The following is a 14,582-nucleotide window of genomic DNA, read 5'->3' as shown; positions in this document are numbered from 1 at the left end:
GGGTAGACTCTTCAGCATTTCATAATTTTTTCAAAGGTCTAGAGTTGATCTTAATTTTTTTTTATTTTTAATATAAATTTCTATGATTATATTACTCATTTTCAAGAGTTTTTTGTTGCTCTTTAATGATTCTTGTTTCATTTCTGCCTGTTTGGTTTTATCATAGATTACTTATAATTGGATGTTACTTTTTCCTTTGTTCTATGAAGATCCCGTTCTTTGGTAAATTATTTCTCCATCCATTTTATGATTTCAATTTTACCTGGAATGAAATGGTTTTATTTTCAGATTGTCTATTCAGTTGGCTCTCTTTTTCAGCATTTAATCCCTTCATCCCTTGGTCAATGTCAAATGACAAAACTCTTTGCCCTCCCTGAGTCCCTGTGGCTCCCTCTCCCTCACCCTGCTCCCTCTCTTTTTCTTTCCTCTCTTCACCTCTCTCTCTCTTCACCTTTCTCCCTCTAGTTGTGAAACAGACATCTCAAGTCTCCTGAGGCTCCAACTTAGAACCAAGACTTACATGCTGGTCTAGGGATGTTATCCCAAGGTGATAGTTGGTGTATCACCCATCCAGTCACTAAGCCAGCTGGCTGCTTATTTCAGATCCCATTTTGCTGGCTGTGTTATTAAATTTTGCTTTTCTGGGGGCGCCTGGGTGGCTCAGTCAGTTAAGCGTCCGACTTCGGCTCAGATCATGATCTCGTGTTTCATGGGTTCAAGCCCCACACGGGGCTCTGTACTGACAGCACAGAGCCTGGAGCCTGCTTCGGATTCTGTGTCTCCCCCTCTCTCTGCCTCTCCCCTGCTTGTGCTCTCTCTCTGTCTCTCAAAAAATGAATAAATGTTAAAAAAAAATTAAAAAATAAAATAAATTTTGCTTTTCTGGCTTACAAATTTCTAGAAGCAAGGGACCCAGCAGCTATTGGAAGGAGATTGTTTTTTTTTTTTCAGTCTTCTTTCTAATCACGATTGCTTCTGTAGTCTCTGGAGTTGCTTTATGTGCAGGATGTCTACAGCACATTACTCCACAAAGCCCAAGATCTGGCCAGTGCTACCTGTTTGTGGATGGGTGCTTAACAGGTCGAAAGTTTTACATTCATTCACCGCTTTGTGTTTCAGTTAGATTTTCAGTCTTCCTACATGTTTAGGGATTTTAGAGCATATGTGACTTAGTTCTTACTTAAGTCTTTTTAATTTTCCCAATAATTTGCCATGTGTTTTGAGCGATGGTTATTGACAATACAAAACTGTAGAGCAGGTTAGTTTAAAGCTCTGTAAGTAGACAATGCAAAAGCAATTCAATCTTAGCTTACATCTTAAAAAAAAAAAAACATTTTTAAAGATGAAAACGCATTCACTGCCACACTACAGTTTTTACTCATTGTTTCAACCGAGAAAACTTTTTCAGAATCCAACAGACCTATGACACCATTATCGGCATCACCAGTTACTATAGAAATTTTCAACATACTGTATGTATACCTCTCTCCATTAAGGTTGTCTCGAGATGATGTCATAACTAGACCAAGTTGGCTCAAAAGAAGAAAATACAACAGCTCAACTCAGTTGATAAGTTTGCTTCCCAAGTACAAAGAAAATTCACAGTATAGTTCACAATGGTTTTAAATGCAGACTCATACATTTTAAAGTTCATTATTCCATCAAAGAATAAAAACAAATAAATACTATGATTTATTAATATAAATACTATAGACATTAATGTTAGTGCCTTCATTGTACTTGTGAAATACTTTTGCTGTTTCCAAGTATACTCTGTCTATTCATGTTATCCTGACAGCTCGTCTGTAACATGAATGAAAGTGCTGCTTTACAGTTGAGGAAGCCCAAGTACAACAGATTGTGTTTCTTACACAAGGGCGTAGTACTAATTAGAGGGATATGTATATCTGAAACCTGTGACCTGACACCCAACACAGTTTGTTGCTGTCCAGATAGGCCTTTATTGAGTGCCTGGAACTGGATGTCTTCATCATGCTTCTTGAGAAACTGCCTCACTTTGTGCATTGCTCCCTGACACTTGTCTTGTTTGAATTCCTGGCTCTGTAGCGAGTGATGAGGATGCCTTTTTCTACTGCCTTGTTCACTGCTGAAAATTGGCATACCATTAACTCAACCTCTATGCCCAGGAGAATTTGGATAGGGTGCTTTATAAAAGTGGGTAGATAGGATAGATGACTTTTCAAGGAAAATATCATTTTGTTATTTTTCGCCTCATAAATCTCTTTTATTACAGGAGGGCTCTATGGATAGCTTATATGAGCCAGTCCCAGAGCAACAAGCTAACCAAGGAAGCACCTCTGTCGGGACTGGTTCTCTTATCTCACTTCATGGGGAGAGTGGAAAAGCACACGCCAATCTCTTCATGGTGAGTGAAGCCTTGAGTTGGGTGGGTGACTTCTCTATTACAAATTGAGAATATTTTGCTTAACGATACCTGTTAATGCAACGAAAACCACTCGTCTCAGAAAGTTCTTCATTTACTTTTAGTTTCTGATTTTCTCTTCACTGTTGTCTCTTTTGTGATTTTAGCTTATTGATATGAACTACCTTTTATAGAGTATGTGATTACATAAGTTAAGTCACTTAATCCTCAAAGCAGCCTCATGACAAAGAAATAATTATATCTTATTGGAGATGAGGAAACTGCAGGAGAGAAGGGAAAATTAACTTGCTAACTGTGAGGTGTTAAAGCTGGCAACTAAATATATGTGGGTCTGCGTCAGTAGTTTATTGGTACACCAGGTGTTCGGGATGGGTGGAGGGGGGCCCCAGATTTGTAGCGTTTGCCGCTTGTCATGGTCTAAGTGCTCCTACCGTGGTCATTTTCAAGCCACCAGAGGTTTAACAACTGGCTTCCAATAGCTGAATATTTATTTGTTCATTATCTCTGGTGCCTACTCCAGCGTACCACTGGTGGCTTTAAAATCTGTGCTAACCACTTTACTAAGCTGCTCCTTAAGTTTATGAGCACACATCGTGAACTCACAAAGCCTGAGTATGACTGGAATGCAAAAGCAGATCATTTTTTTGAATTATCTTTATAATTACCAGAGGCACAGAGTTCCCTGTGCTCTGCAAAATTGGCTCTGTCCCTGTTTAACAGTGCCGGCTGTTTTCTTAGTTGATTGTGCTGTATTTAAATTAATCCCATACTAACAAACTTACTTTGCTTCTATTGTGGCTTAGTACAGTACAAAGCATCCTATGTCTGCTACAAATAAAGAACTGTTTTAGGGACACCTGGGTGGCTCAGTCTGTTAAGCGTTTGACTTTGGCTCAGGTGATGATTTCGTGGTCTGTACCCCTCCTCCACTCATGCTCTGTCTCTCTTGCTCTCAAAAATAAATAAATCATAAAAAAATAAAGAAAGAACAGAACTTTTTTTTATCCTTCTAGATATAGATGCCCCAGTAACAACACAAACATTAATATCCGCTTCCTATAAGTAAAGCACTGGAACAGGTGATGTTACGTATGACATTATTTGTGTTGATCATCACAATAACTTCAGAGAGGTTTAGAAATGTTGAGAAGGGTTAAGTAACTTTCCCGCTTAAAAAGAGGATGACCTATGATTGAAACCCAGATCTTTCTTTGCTCTAGAGAAAGGATTACAGTAAAGTACTTTCAAGTTTTATACCTACCTTTATGCCTACCTATTTTATTCTGTGGGAACATTCCTATGAACTTCTTTTTTATATAGCTTACAGATGTAAGCAAACAAGTTCAGTAATAAGTCTCAGTAAGTAAAAATAACCCCCCAAAAATTTAGTGTGGTGGAAACTCTTCCCTCAATTTATACCCTATTCAATATCCATTAAGATGTTGATGTTGACAGATATGCATAAAGAGAGGCAACAATACATTTTACATATTAATGTGAGAGAGAGAGAGACTTACATAGAGACTCTCAATTGAGTGAGTCCACAAAATGTTTGTAAGCATTTTTACTCTATCATTAAAAAGAAAAATTGAATAAGCTGAAGAGCCTGAAGACATTTCTTTAAATGTGTTAGTTTAATAAATATGCATGAAAAACAAACAAGTCCATGGCCAAGCAGTCTACTAGAATTTTTATCAAACTTCACTTACATTACAAAAGTAAATGAGAATAATAAAAACAGGATTTAAATTGCTACAACCCTATCTCTCTCTCTCTCTCTCTGTATATATATATATATATATATATATATATATATATACACACACACACACAGATATACACATGTATATCATATAGATGTATATGACTCCATATTTAATTCAAAAATATGTGCATACATATAAGCATAAATTTGTGTGTGTGTGTGTGTGTGTGTGTGTGTGTGTATACACTGAAAGGCAACCAGTTCAACCACTGATCCTAGTATTAACTGTTAAATTATACCAGTCCTTTCAAATTACAACTGATATTATATTCTTTATAAAAATTATTCCACAGCTTGGATATAATAAAATAAGTCTTTTAATAATGACATTTAGTGATTTACAACTTCCCCTCTGATCCTCTGAAGAATGGATCCTTTTCTCCTCCTAGTATTCTCACTTCCTTTTTTCCCCGCTAATTCAAGGGAAAAAAAAAAGTTTTGGACTAGTTTTAAAAATACCAGAAGAATATTATTCTTTTTGGATTGATGTTCTAGAAATACTATAAAACCGACCCTAAAGTTCATGGAGTTATGTCTCAAGCTCCCAGTCCTCAACCCAAGTGTATCTGTGACCTTCCCAGAGAGGAGAGGGTGCTCTCCAAACAGACAGCATATCTAGTTGATATAGTGGAAATTAATAGCCTACACTAAAAGTAATATCATTTGTCACATGAATTGGAAAGAAAACTCACAATGAGAGAGGAATCCTAGGCTTCCTGACTTCCCTTAAACATACTTTATTTATTCCTATTTATTGGGAGTTTTATGATGTAGAAAACACTGTTTTAAACAAGGTGTGATGTAACATAGATGAGAATAAAATAATACAGAGTTCCAGAGGAGATAATCCAGTGTAGATCAGCTTCAATTTAAGGGTTGAATAAGTATTAAAGGGAAAGACGTTTATTTGGAATTTTTAAATTAAAATTAATTGAAGTATAGTTTACATATACTTCAAGTTTCAGGTGTACAATGTAGTGATTTGACAGTTATATACATTATGATATGCTCATCATGATAAGTCTAGTTACCATTTGCCACCACACAAAGTTATTACAATATTATCGACTATATTACCTATGCTCTACTTCTCATATCTGCAACTTATTTTATAACGGGAAGTGTATACCTCTTAAGCCTCTTCACCTATTTTGCCTATCTCCCATCCTCTTCCTCTCTGGTAATCACTAGTTTGTTCTTTATATTTATGAGTCTCTCTTCTTGTTATTGTTATTTGTTTGTTTTGTTTTTTAGATTCCACATCTAAGTAAAATCATACGATATTTGTCTTTCCATCTGACTTATTTCACTCAACATAATACCTTCTAGGTCCATCAATGTCACAAATGGCAAGATCTCATTCTTTTTATGGCTTTTTGTATATAATATATAATATTCCATTGTACATATAAACCACTTCTTTATCCATTTACCTGTCTATGGTCATTTAGGTTGTTTCATATCTTGGCTATTATAAACAATCCTAAAATAAACACAGGTATGCATGTATTTTTTTTTCAAATTAGTGTTTTCATGTTCTTTGGGTAAAAACCCAGAGGCGGAATTACCAGATCTCATGGTATTTCTAGGGTTAGTTTTGGGGGAACCTACAAACTGTTTTCCATAGTGGCCATACAAATTTACATTCCCACCAACAGTACATGAAGGATCCCTTTTCTCCACATCTTCACCAACAATTGTTATTTCTTGTCCTTTTGAAACTAGCTGTGCTGACTGGTGTGAGATGATATCTTATTGTGGTTTTGACTTGCATTTCCTTGATGATGAGGGATGTGGAACATCTTTTCATTTGTCTGTTGGCCATCTGCATGTCTTCTTTGGAGAAATGTCTATTCAGTATTTTGGGATTTCAAGTGAAGAACATTTGAAATGCCCAGCTTTCATTTTAATTGCCGTTCCAGGGTGGTTGGTAATGGAGAGCTGGTCTAAAGAGAAATCAATTGAAAATACAAGATTTTATTAAATTTCGTGAAGAGGAATAATAAGCCATCCACTTGTATATTAGCAAAGCCAGAGAGTTTGGGAAAGCTACTGCTAAAAAAAAATGGGTAAGAAGTTTTATGGAGTGAATACTCCTGCAACTAAGTAAATAATTTATGCTGAAAGAAAACATGCGAATATACTAGCCTAACGGTCGACTACTTTGTTACCATATTAGCTACAATGCATGCCGTTATGGCTTGATTCTGTACCTATTTTAGTACCTCTTTATCATGTCTGAAGCTAATAAAATATCTTGATTTAGAAATAGAGTGAGAACATAAAATATTTGTACCTCTGCCAGTTGGAGGTTAACTGGATCAGTCTTGAATTATCTGATTTGCCATCTATATTGACTGAAGTAAGCAAATAATTGTCAATTTTCACTTCATTTTGTAACTCAGAAGTTAAACTGATAAGAAATTTGAGCCTTTTCAAAAAGAGCATTAATGTGGGGTAGGGGCAATGTCCCTATTATTTACATGCTGAACATATTTTTTATATGTTGCACAAATATTCCTTCAATAAATATTTGTAAGCTAAATGAATGGATAAGTGAAGTTCCATTAATTACGCCAAAGGAAGTCTTAATAATGGAGTATGTATGCTGCAGGGTTAAAAAGCATGAGCTTTGGAGTTGAGCAAATAGAAGTTCTCATTCTGGCTCTGCCACTTACCAGCTATTTGACCTGGGAAAGTTGCTCAAATTCCCTAGACCTGAGTGTCCTTCTCTATAGATTGAGAACCATCCTTTACATAGGGTTGGCTGAGTTTATTACTCCTCCTCTCCACATGTGGGAAGGATCCAGCACAGAAGTCAAAGAACCATGGGAAGGGCTGATACGTCACACTGGAGCTGAGGTTGCAGACTGCAGACCCAGGGGCCGATATTTTATGGCCCATGAGCTAAGAGTAATTTTTGCATTTTTAAAGGTTTGCTTAAAAACAAAAACAAAAACAAAAGTCAGAAATTGTATGTGACCCACAGAGCCTAATATATTTCTATCTGGCTTTTCACAGAAAAAGTGTACAGACCCCCTCGGGCTGTGCAGTTAACACAGGTGGCAACTGAGTACTTGAAAAGGGGCTAGTCCAAATGTGGATGGCAATAGGGGTAAAACACGCCGTATTTAATTTTTTTAAGTGTATTTGTTTTATTTTGAGAGAAACAGAGACCGTGTGAGTAGGGGAGGGGCAGAAAGAGAAAGCGAGAGAGAGGATCCCAAGCAGGCTTTGCAATGCCAACACAGAGCCCGATGTGAGGACTGAACTCAGGAAATATGAGATCATCACCTGAGCCAAAACCAAGAGTCAAATGCCCAATAGACTAAGCCACCTAGGCGCTCCAATTAAAGCCTTAGCATGAAAAATGTATAAAGCATCTTATTAACAATTTTTACATGAATTACTTGTTGAAATGAGAATATTTTGGGTATGTTAGGTTAAATGGAATTTCACTAATTTCTTAACATGGCTACCAGATTGTGGCTTCCACATCACATCCCGCCTTTCAAATGTTACATGGATATTTATGTATTCTACCAAACCTAAATTATATATGCTATTCAGGCTTTAGGAAACTTGTAGAATGTAGTTTTTAGCCTTTTGGCCTCTGATAGATGGAGGCACAACCGAAAGAAGGTGAGGGTATGTTAAATGTCAATCTGCTATGTCCATCATCCTTCCTTCAGAGTCTTTCACCTTTCTTATCATTAGCATTACTATCCTCAACAAAACAAAACAAAACAAAACAAAACAAAACAAAACAAAACAAATAAAACAAAAACAGTGCCCTTTCACCTCCAGAATTCCTCTACAGTGGAGGGGAAAAGTGGCTAGCTTTTTGAAGGTGGCTGTTTTTTGTCTTTGCAGAAAATAATTTGTATCATCACTACCCCAGGCTAACAGTATTATCCTAACATTTAAAGTGAGTTACAACCCTTCTGTAATATTTGGGTCTTCTAAAGTGGTGATAAATTAAGACGTTTGATTTTATCCAGTTAAGAAGGAGAGGAATGGGGAAAAAAAACTATCTAAAACTATTACATTAAAAAATAAATCACAAAGAAAAGAGTTGCTATAACTTTGCTAAGACTTTGCTACAACTTCTGGCAGTTGTCAACAGTATTGAGACATCAAAGTAACCAGGTAGTGTCATACGTTACTTCGCTTAGGGATGCATAGATATTAAAGTATAAAACTCTTGATGATAAACATTTAATTACATACTTTTAGACGTAGAGGAGACAATAGGGAACATGTGTGTGTTACCCAATGAGGAAGTTGAGATTAGTAACTTGTCTGAAGAGACAGATGGAGTCAAGACTGGAGTTATGGCGTCCCAAATACTAATCTTGTCCTTTGGCCCCCTCTGCCAGAAGTGTGCATGAGTGTGTCTGTGTGTGTCTGTGTGTGTGTGTCTGTGTGTGGTATGAATGTGTGTGTATGCGAGTTAGAGAAATCAGGAAAGCAGGAGACAGGTGAGTGGCAGAGTACTCTTGGGAGATAAGCAGTGAAGAGGAAGAGAAGATAGGAGGATAAAGAATCCAACCTTATAATATATATGCTAAATATAATCTGATGATAGAGAACATAGCAGGAAGAACTTGAGATGGGCAATGTAGTTAATAGACTCGAGTTTTATTCCTGCTCCCCAGGCGGCTGAGAAATGTGTGTCCTTGAAAATGTTATTGAACTTCTCTGACCCTAAGTTTCCTGAGCAATAGAATGTGGATAAAAATGTCTGCGTCTCGGTTTGTAGTGAGGATCAAATGTTATAACACACGTTAAGCACCTGGCATAATGCATGTTAATGTTCATTTTCCTGCCTTCTGCAACCCATCACACCAGGGCAGAGTGATCCTTTAATTTAATATCCTTGATTAAATGACTTTAAGTCAAACTCTCACTTGAGCTCGGATGTCGTTTTAAAATAACGGCTCAAAAATAATCTGTAATCAACACTCCTTACCTAAAAGCATTGATTTTTACTGGGCTGGACAAGAAGAAGCAACAGGATTTATTGTTGATGTGCATTAGAACACCCAAGATTTTAATCTCCACAAATTGCCTCAAATCATGAACACTCAGGTTGAGTGCAATGTTTGATAATTCAGCCTGAGATTTCCCATGATGTGTAGACAGCAGCGAACAAGGAAATCTATCACAGTGTCTCTTGTTTGCCTAATTCCTATTTCAGGATGGTTTTTTGTTGTTGTGTTGTTGTTATTTCGTTTCTTGGGTGGGGGAGGTCCATGTTAACTTAAATATTATTAAAATGCAAGTTTAATTTTTTATATACTCACTCATCAACATTCTGTACTGAAAAAAAGCACTGGAGAAATCAATTAAACTGTTCCCAGCTACCAGATGTTAATCAGAAAGTAATAGAGCAGATTCAAAGATAGTTTTAAGGACAAACAATACGATACATGTCTAGCAGTTGGTTAGAGCTCAGCACTAATGAGGCCAAGGTCAGGGGTTTAATCCCCATATGGCCAGTTATTTTCGCTGTGTTCCATAGCCACTGGCAGTACCCATGACCCCAGTCTGCTGTCTTGCCTATGCGTGCCATTGATCATTAAGGAATCTGGGTTGGAAGATGAGAAGGCACAGCACAAAACCATTACCCACAATGGGAAGAACAATCAAGGCAAGAACAACCTTGCTGACCAGTAGTTCATTTGCCCATGAAGATTTTCCTTCGCTATAATCAGTCTTCAGGCCACCAGTATAATTCTCAGCTTTCAACTTAGGATAATTCGTGGGTCAATGGTAAGAGCGTTATGAGAGAAAACTGAGTTCTTGCCCTGGCTTTGTTCTTAAATAGTGCTGAATAAGTCCTTACACTGTCTGGATCTCAGTTTCCACCTCTACAAGATAATAGGATAAGACTAGATGGTCTTTAAGGCCCTTTGCTGCTCTAAAATGTTTTCTTGAATATGTTTTAAATTATTTTGGAAAGGGAGTGTTGTCTAACATAAAATACTATTATTTTCCTTTTGGGACTGTAAAAGACAGACTTCTGGCATGACCTCTAATGAACCCAGCTGTATTAGTCAGTGTTCTCTAGAGAAACAGAACTAATAGGTTGTGGGTATATAAGAAATTATTTGCAGGAATTGGCTCATGTGATTATGGAGGCTGGCAAGTCAGAAATTTTCAGGGCAGGCTGGCAGGCTGGAGCCTCAGGGAAGAGTTGATGTTATACCTAGAGTCCAGGGGTGCTTGGGTGGCTCAGTTGGTTAGGTATCAGACTCTTGATTTTTGGCTCAGGTCATCATCTCACAGTCATGAGATCTAGCCCCATGTCCAGCTCCGTGCTGACAGCGTGGAGCCTGCTTGGGATGGTCTCTCTCTCTCCCTCTCTCTCTTCCCCTTCTCTCATTGTGCTTCTCTCTCTCTCTCTCTCTCTCTCTCTCTCTCTCAAAATAAATAAATAAACTTTAAAAAATACCTAGAGTTCAGAGGTAGTTTAGTGGCAGAATTCCATCTTCCTTGTGGGAGACTAGTCTTTTTGTCTTAGTTCTTCAACTGATTAGATGAGACCCACTCATATTAATGAGTGTAGTTGCTTTACTTAAAGTCTACTGATTTAAATGTTAATGTCATCTGAAAACTACTTTCATAGTGACCTCTAGGCTAGCATTTGACCAAATATCTGGCCTAGCCAAGTTGAAACAAAATGAAGCATCATATCTGCCTTCCGATATTTAAGCCCTTGTGTAATCCCCACTCTTGTGTATGATTTGATTCCTATAGGATTTGGCAAAAGTAACAGGAAGTCACTTCCATAATTAGGTTACAAAAGATCCTGACTTCTGTTTTGCTAGCAGACTGGCTCTATCGCCTGCTTGGCTTGAACATTACGATGAAGCAAGAGCCCATCTAGAGAGGCCCATGTGGTAAGGAACCCAGAGCAGCTAGTCAGCCCACAGCCAGAAAGGAAATGTGGCTTTTATTTCAACACTCTCAAAAACTGGATGCTGCCAACAATCACTAAGTGAACTTAGAAGAGGATCCTTTCCCCAGCTAAGCTTTGGATGAGACCTCAGACCCTTGGATCGACAACTTGACTTCAACCCTGTGACAGATCATGAAACAAGGGACCCGTCTAAGTCATGCCCATATTTTTGATCCACACCAGCTGTGAGATAATAAATGTGTATTGTTTTAAGCCATTGAATTTTGGAGTAATTTATTGCACAGCAATACTTCACTAATACAGGAACTAAAATTAATTTGACAAGTTATTGATCAGATTCATTTGCAGATAACCAAATCTATGCTAGCTGATTTAAGCAGAAAGGGATATATTACAGGTTAACGAGAGCTCAGAATCTTTGGGAGGTTGAAGACAGATACCTGGCTGAGCTTGCAGAATTACTCTGAGAAACACACTGCAAAACTTGCCACTAAAGAGATTGTTGCTTCTGTCACAAGCAGAAAGTCAAGAAGACACTATCGCCGTGGCTGCTCCAGAACCACACTGTCTCTGCTGAGATTTGTTACATTAAAAATGGATGCCTATACTTCAGCTTTTGCCCCATGTTAGTCAGTTTTGTATCAGTGTCTTAGGGTGGTGCATGAGGTGGACAGGACCCCACACATCTTATTCTCGTTACAAGAGTAGTTTCTTTCCGTCTTTCTCTCTTTCTTCCTTCCTTCCCTCCTTACTTTTTCCTTCTCTTTCTCCCTTCCTCCTCTTCTTCTTACCTTCTTCTATACATTGATTTTATGTTTAGTGAATGACAGATGTCAACTACAGTAAGAAATATATATGTACCCAAAATATGTAGAGAGAAACATAAGTAGCTATGGAATTAAATGCCTTGCTGTAAGCAACAAGCTTGACTTCTATAAGAATTTTCAGAAGGAATTTCCAAAAAATATATAATGTAGTTGTCAGGAGCACAAAACTTGGGGGTCAGATAAATCTTATAAAAATTCTAGTTTTGAAATTGACCAGCCTTGTGATCTTGAACAGTTTCCTTTAACACTACAAGCCCGGTTTCTTCTATCCAGTGAGGGAACTGTTTGCTGCTCTCTTATTCATCATTTGAGAATAAAAAGTAACAATATAATTAACATTATTAGTACAGTGGTTGGCACAACATAAATGATCAATAATAGGGTGTTATCTCTAAGAACCTAACTGTGGTTTGTGGTTTAACGGTGCCAGTTCCACGGAGGTGAGATTTAAGCTTTAAAGGAAGATTTAAAGGAAGATTTGAAGGAAGAACTAGGGTTAAAAGTGGTGAAAGGAGGCGGTTAAGACATTATCATCGCACGCTGTTCTAGCATCTTTCACAGAAGAGCTCAAAAAGCACTTAAAGCCAAGTGTCTTACAAATGGATAAAAGGACACACTGAAATGTGACATGTCATTTTAGAATAGATGAATAATGGAGAAGTCAAGGCAGGTGACTCTCAGGTTGGTATTCTACCACTCAACTGCATTTCTGACTTGCCTCCAAACTATTAAAACTGGGATTTTTTTGTTCTGTCTCCATATTAGCATCAGCATTGACAGAGCTATTAATAACATAGACACTAAAGGAAGAAAATGAGATTAACAATGGCATCCCATCAACTGGGTCTTCATCAAACTATGAACAAGAGGAGTCAGTGTCAAAACAGTGCATGTAATCCTTTTCTTGATTTCTAGATTGTAAAATGACTCCTAACAAGCTGACATATAAAACATAGATTACCTTCATTAAAAAGACTGCACTTTTCTTTCATTTCTTATTTTTTTACCCATTATATCTATGATGACATACGGTTTTTCTGCCACCAATTCATGGGTGAACACTACCTGGTGGTCTTAATTCGTTTCCTCTCGTAAATAGAGACTTATGTTAAAGTAAAATGAAATCAATAGATTAAGGTTAATTATGCCTTATTCTCTTTTTTATTTCCTCGGCTTATGATACAATGACTAATTGAATCTACTGAAAGCCATGGTTCTCTCTTTAATCATGTTTTAAAGAATAAGCCCATTCTCACTTTAATTTTCTCTTAAATGCTTTTGTCATCCCCACTGATTTTGGATTGAAATAGTGTAGATTTAGGAACCATGACTTGTTTCTACTGGAAGAGATTTTAAAGTTCTGTTCACCAACCTTATTCTATAGATGCAGAAACTGAGGTTCTGTGAGGAGTTTTTGGATCTTGCTAATTTAGCAGCAGACCTGGGGAACCAAGCCAGCTTCTGGAGTGCCAGTTCAGTGTTTTCTCATTGTGAGGATGGAGTTTGGTATTTTTACCCATCGCATTTCCTATCACACTTCCAACAAGTTTGTTTGGCTTGCTCTTGTTCCATTTGGGGCTATGAGGATTAAAGAAGATAATAAGTGACAGCAAATAGGAAACTTAATAAACATTAGTCGCCCTTCCCCTTTCTAAAATCTTGTGTAAATATAATTTCATACATCATGACACATTTGAAGATACTTAAGAAAAGCTCTCTTTTTAAAGAAATCTGGAATGGAATCTTTTTGTAAAGGAAGAATCTTTTATAATGCAAATAACCATCCCCTAGGTAACTTGTTTTGTCATCCTGGATATTTATAGCGCTGTGAGAGGAGTTTGTTAGTTCAGGATTGATAGAAAGCTCACTTGGCATACCCGTAGACAAATGGCAAAATTTTATGTGATTTACCAGCTCTGTCTGTGATGGATTAGATAAGGTACCTGTGCATTCTCCAGGCACTACCAGCTTTGTGATTTGCCCTGAGATGACGGGCCATGTGGGGATGCCATCCACCACCTGCTTCTCTTGAGGATATCAGAATTCATTAGCTATATAGGGTTGTTACTTTTTGACAGGAGCTGGACAGGCTGGCAAGAAAGTCTACTGTTCCCATCAGGAGGAGCTGACATTGCTTCTTCTTCTTCAGTGCATTCTCATGGGGGGATGAAATCTGTTCTCTCTCTGAGAACCGTGACATTATTGTAGTAATATAGTGGGGGACCTCCAATGTACAGACTGTCATCTAAATTCAGTGGCTCCTGAAGTGCCCACTTCTAATTAAATGTGCTGTTATAAATTACTGGACCTTCTCTCATGATGATGGCAGCATCCACAAAATGATGAACGCCTTTAAACACATCAATGTGCTGTCTATGCACTTGTCTTCAAATAATACTAAATTATTAGTATTGATGCTTTGGTAAGGGTGTATTTTCTGAATTGTTTGTTTAGTAGTGGTGAATAGTATTATATTTTCTCTGCTTTTTCAGTCACTCTCCCTCGGGCCACTAGCTCTCATTTGTGAGATCTCTGATCTAGATGGCAGGTGGCTTCTGTACCTGTGCAGTCAGGTATAGAAGTAGAATTGTGTTCAAATTAAGACACCAGGCACAAAATACCAGTTTTACCACAAATTAGTTATGTGACCTGAGGCAAGGC

The 14,582-nt window shown here is 37.5% G+C and overlaps 1 protein-coding gene across 1 annotated transcript in view; it reads left to right on the top strand.

The window, feature by feature from the left end:
• The first annotated feature begins 2,254 nt into the window (after positions 1-2,254).
• Positions 2,255-14,582, top strand: part of SAMSN1 (SAM domain, SH3 domain and nuclear localization signals 1) — a 134,163-nt gene continuing 121,835 nt past the window's right edge. Inside the window, exon 1 of the mRNA XM_047875377.1 lies at positions 2,255-2,386. Within this exon, the coding sequence (XP_047731333.1) occupies positions 2,264-2,386 (123 nt within the window). The 5' untranslated portion in view covers positions 2,255-2,263. The remainder of the gene's footprint in view (positions 2,387-14,582) is intronic.

This window comes from Prionailurus viverrinus, chromosome C2, assembly GCF_022837055.1.
Source record: "Prionailurus viverrinus isolate Anna chromosome C2, UM_Priviv_1.0, whole genome shotgun sequence".
Lineage (NCBI taxonomy): Eukaryota > Metazoa > Chordata > Mammalia > Carnivora > Felidae > Prionailurus > Prionailurus viverrinus.
This window is presented reverse-complemented; position numbering and strand designations above follow the sequence as displayed.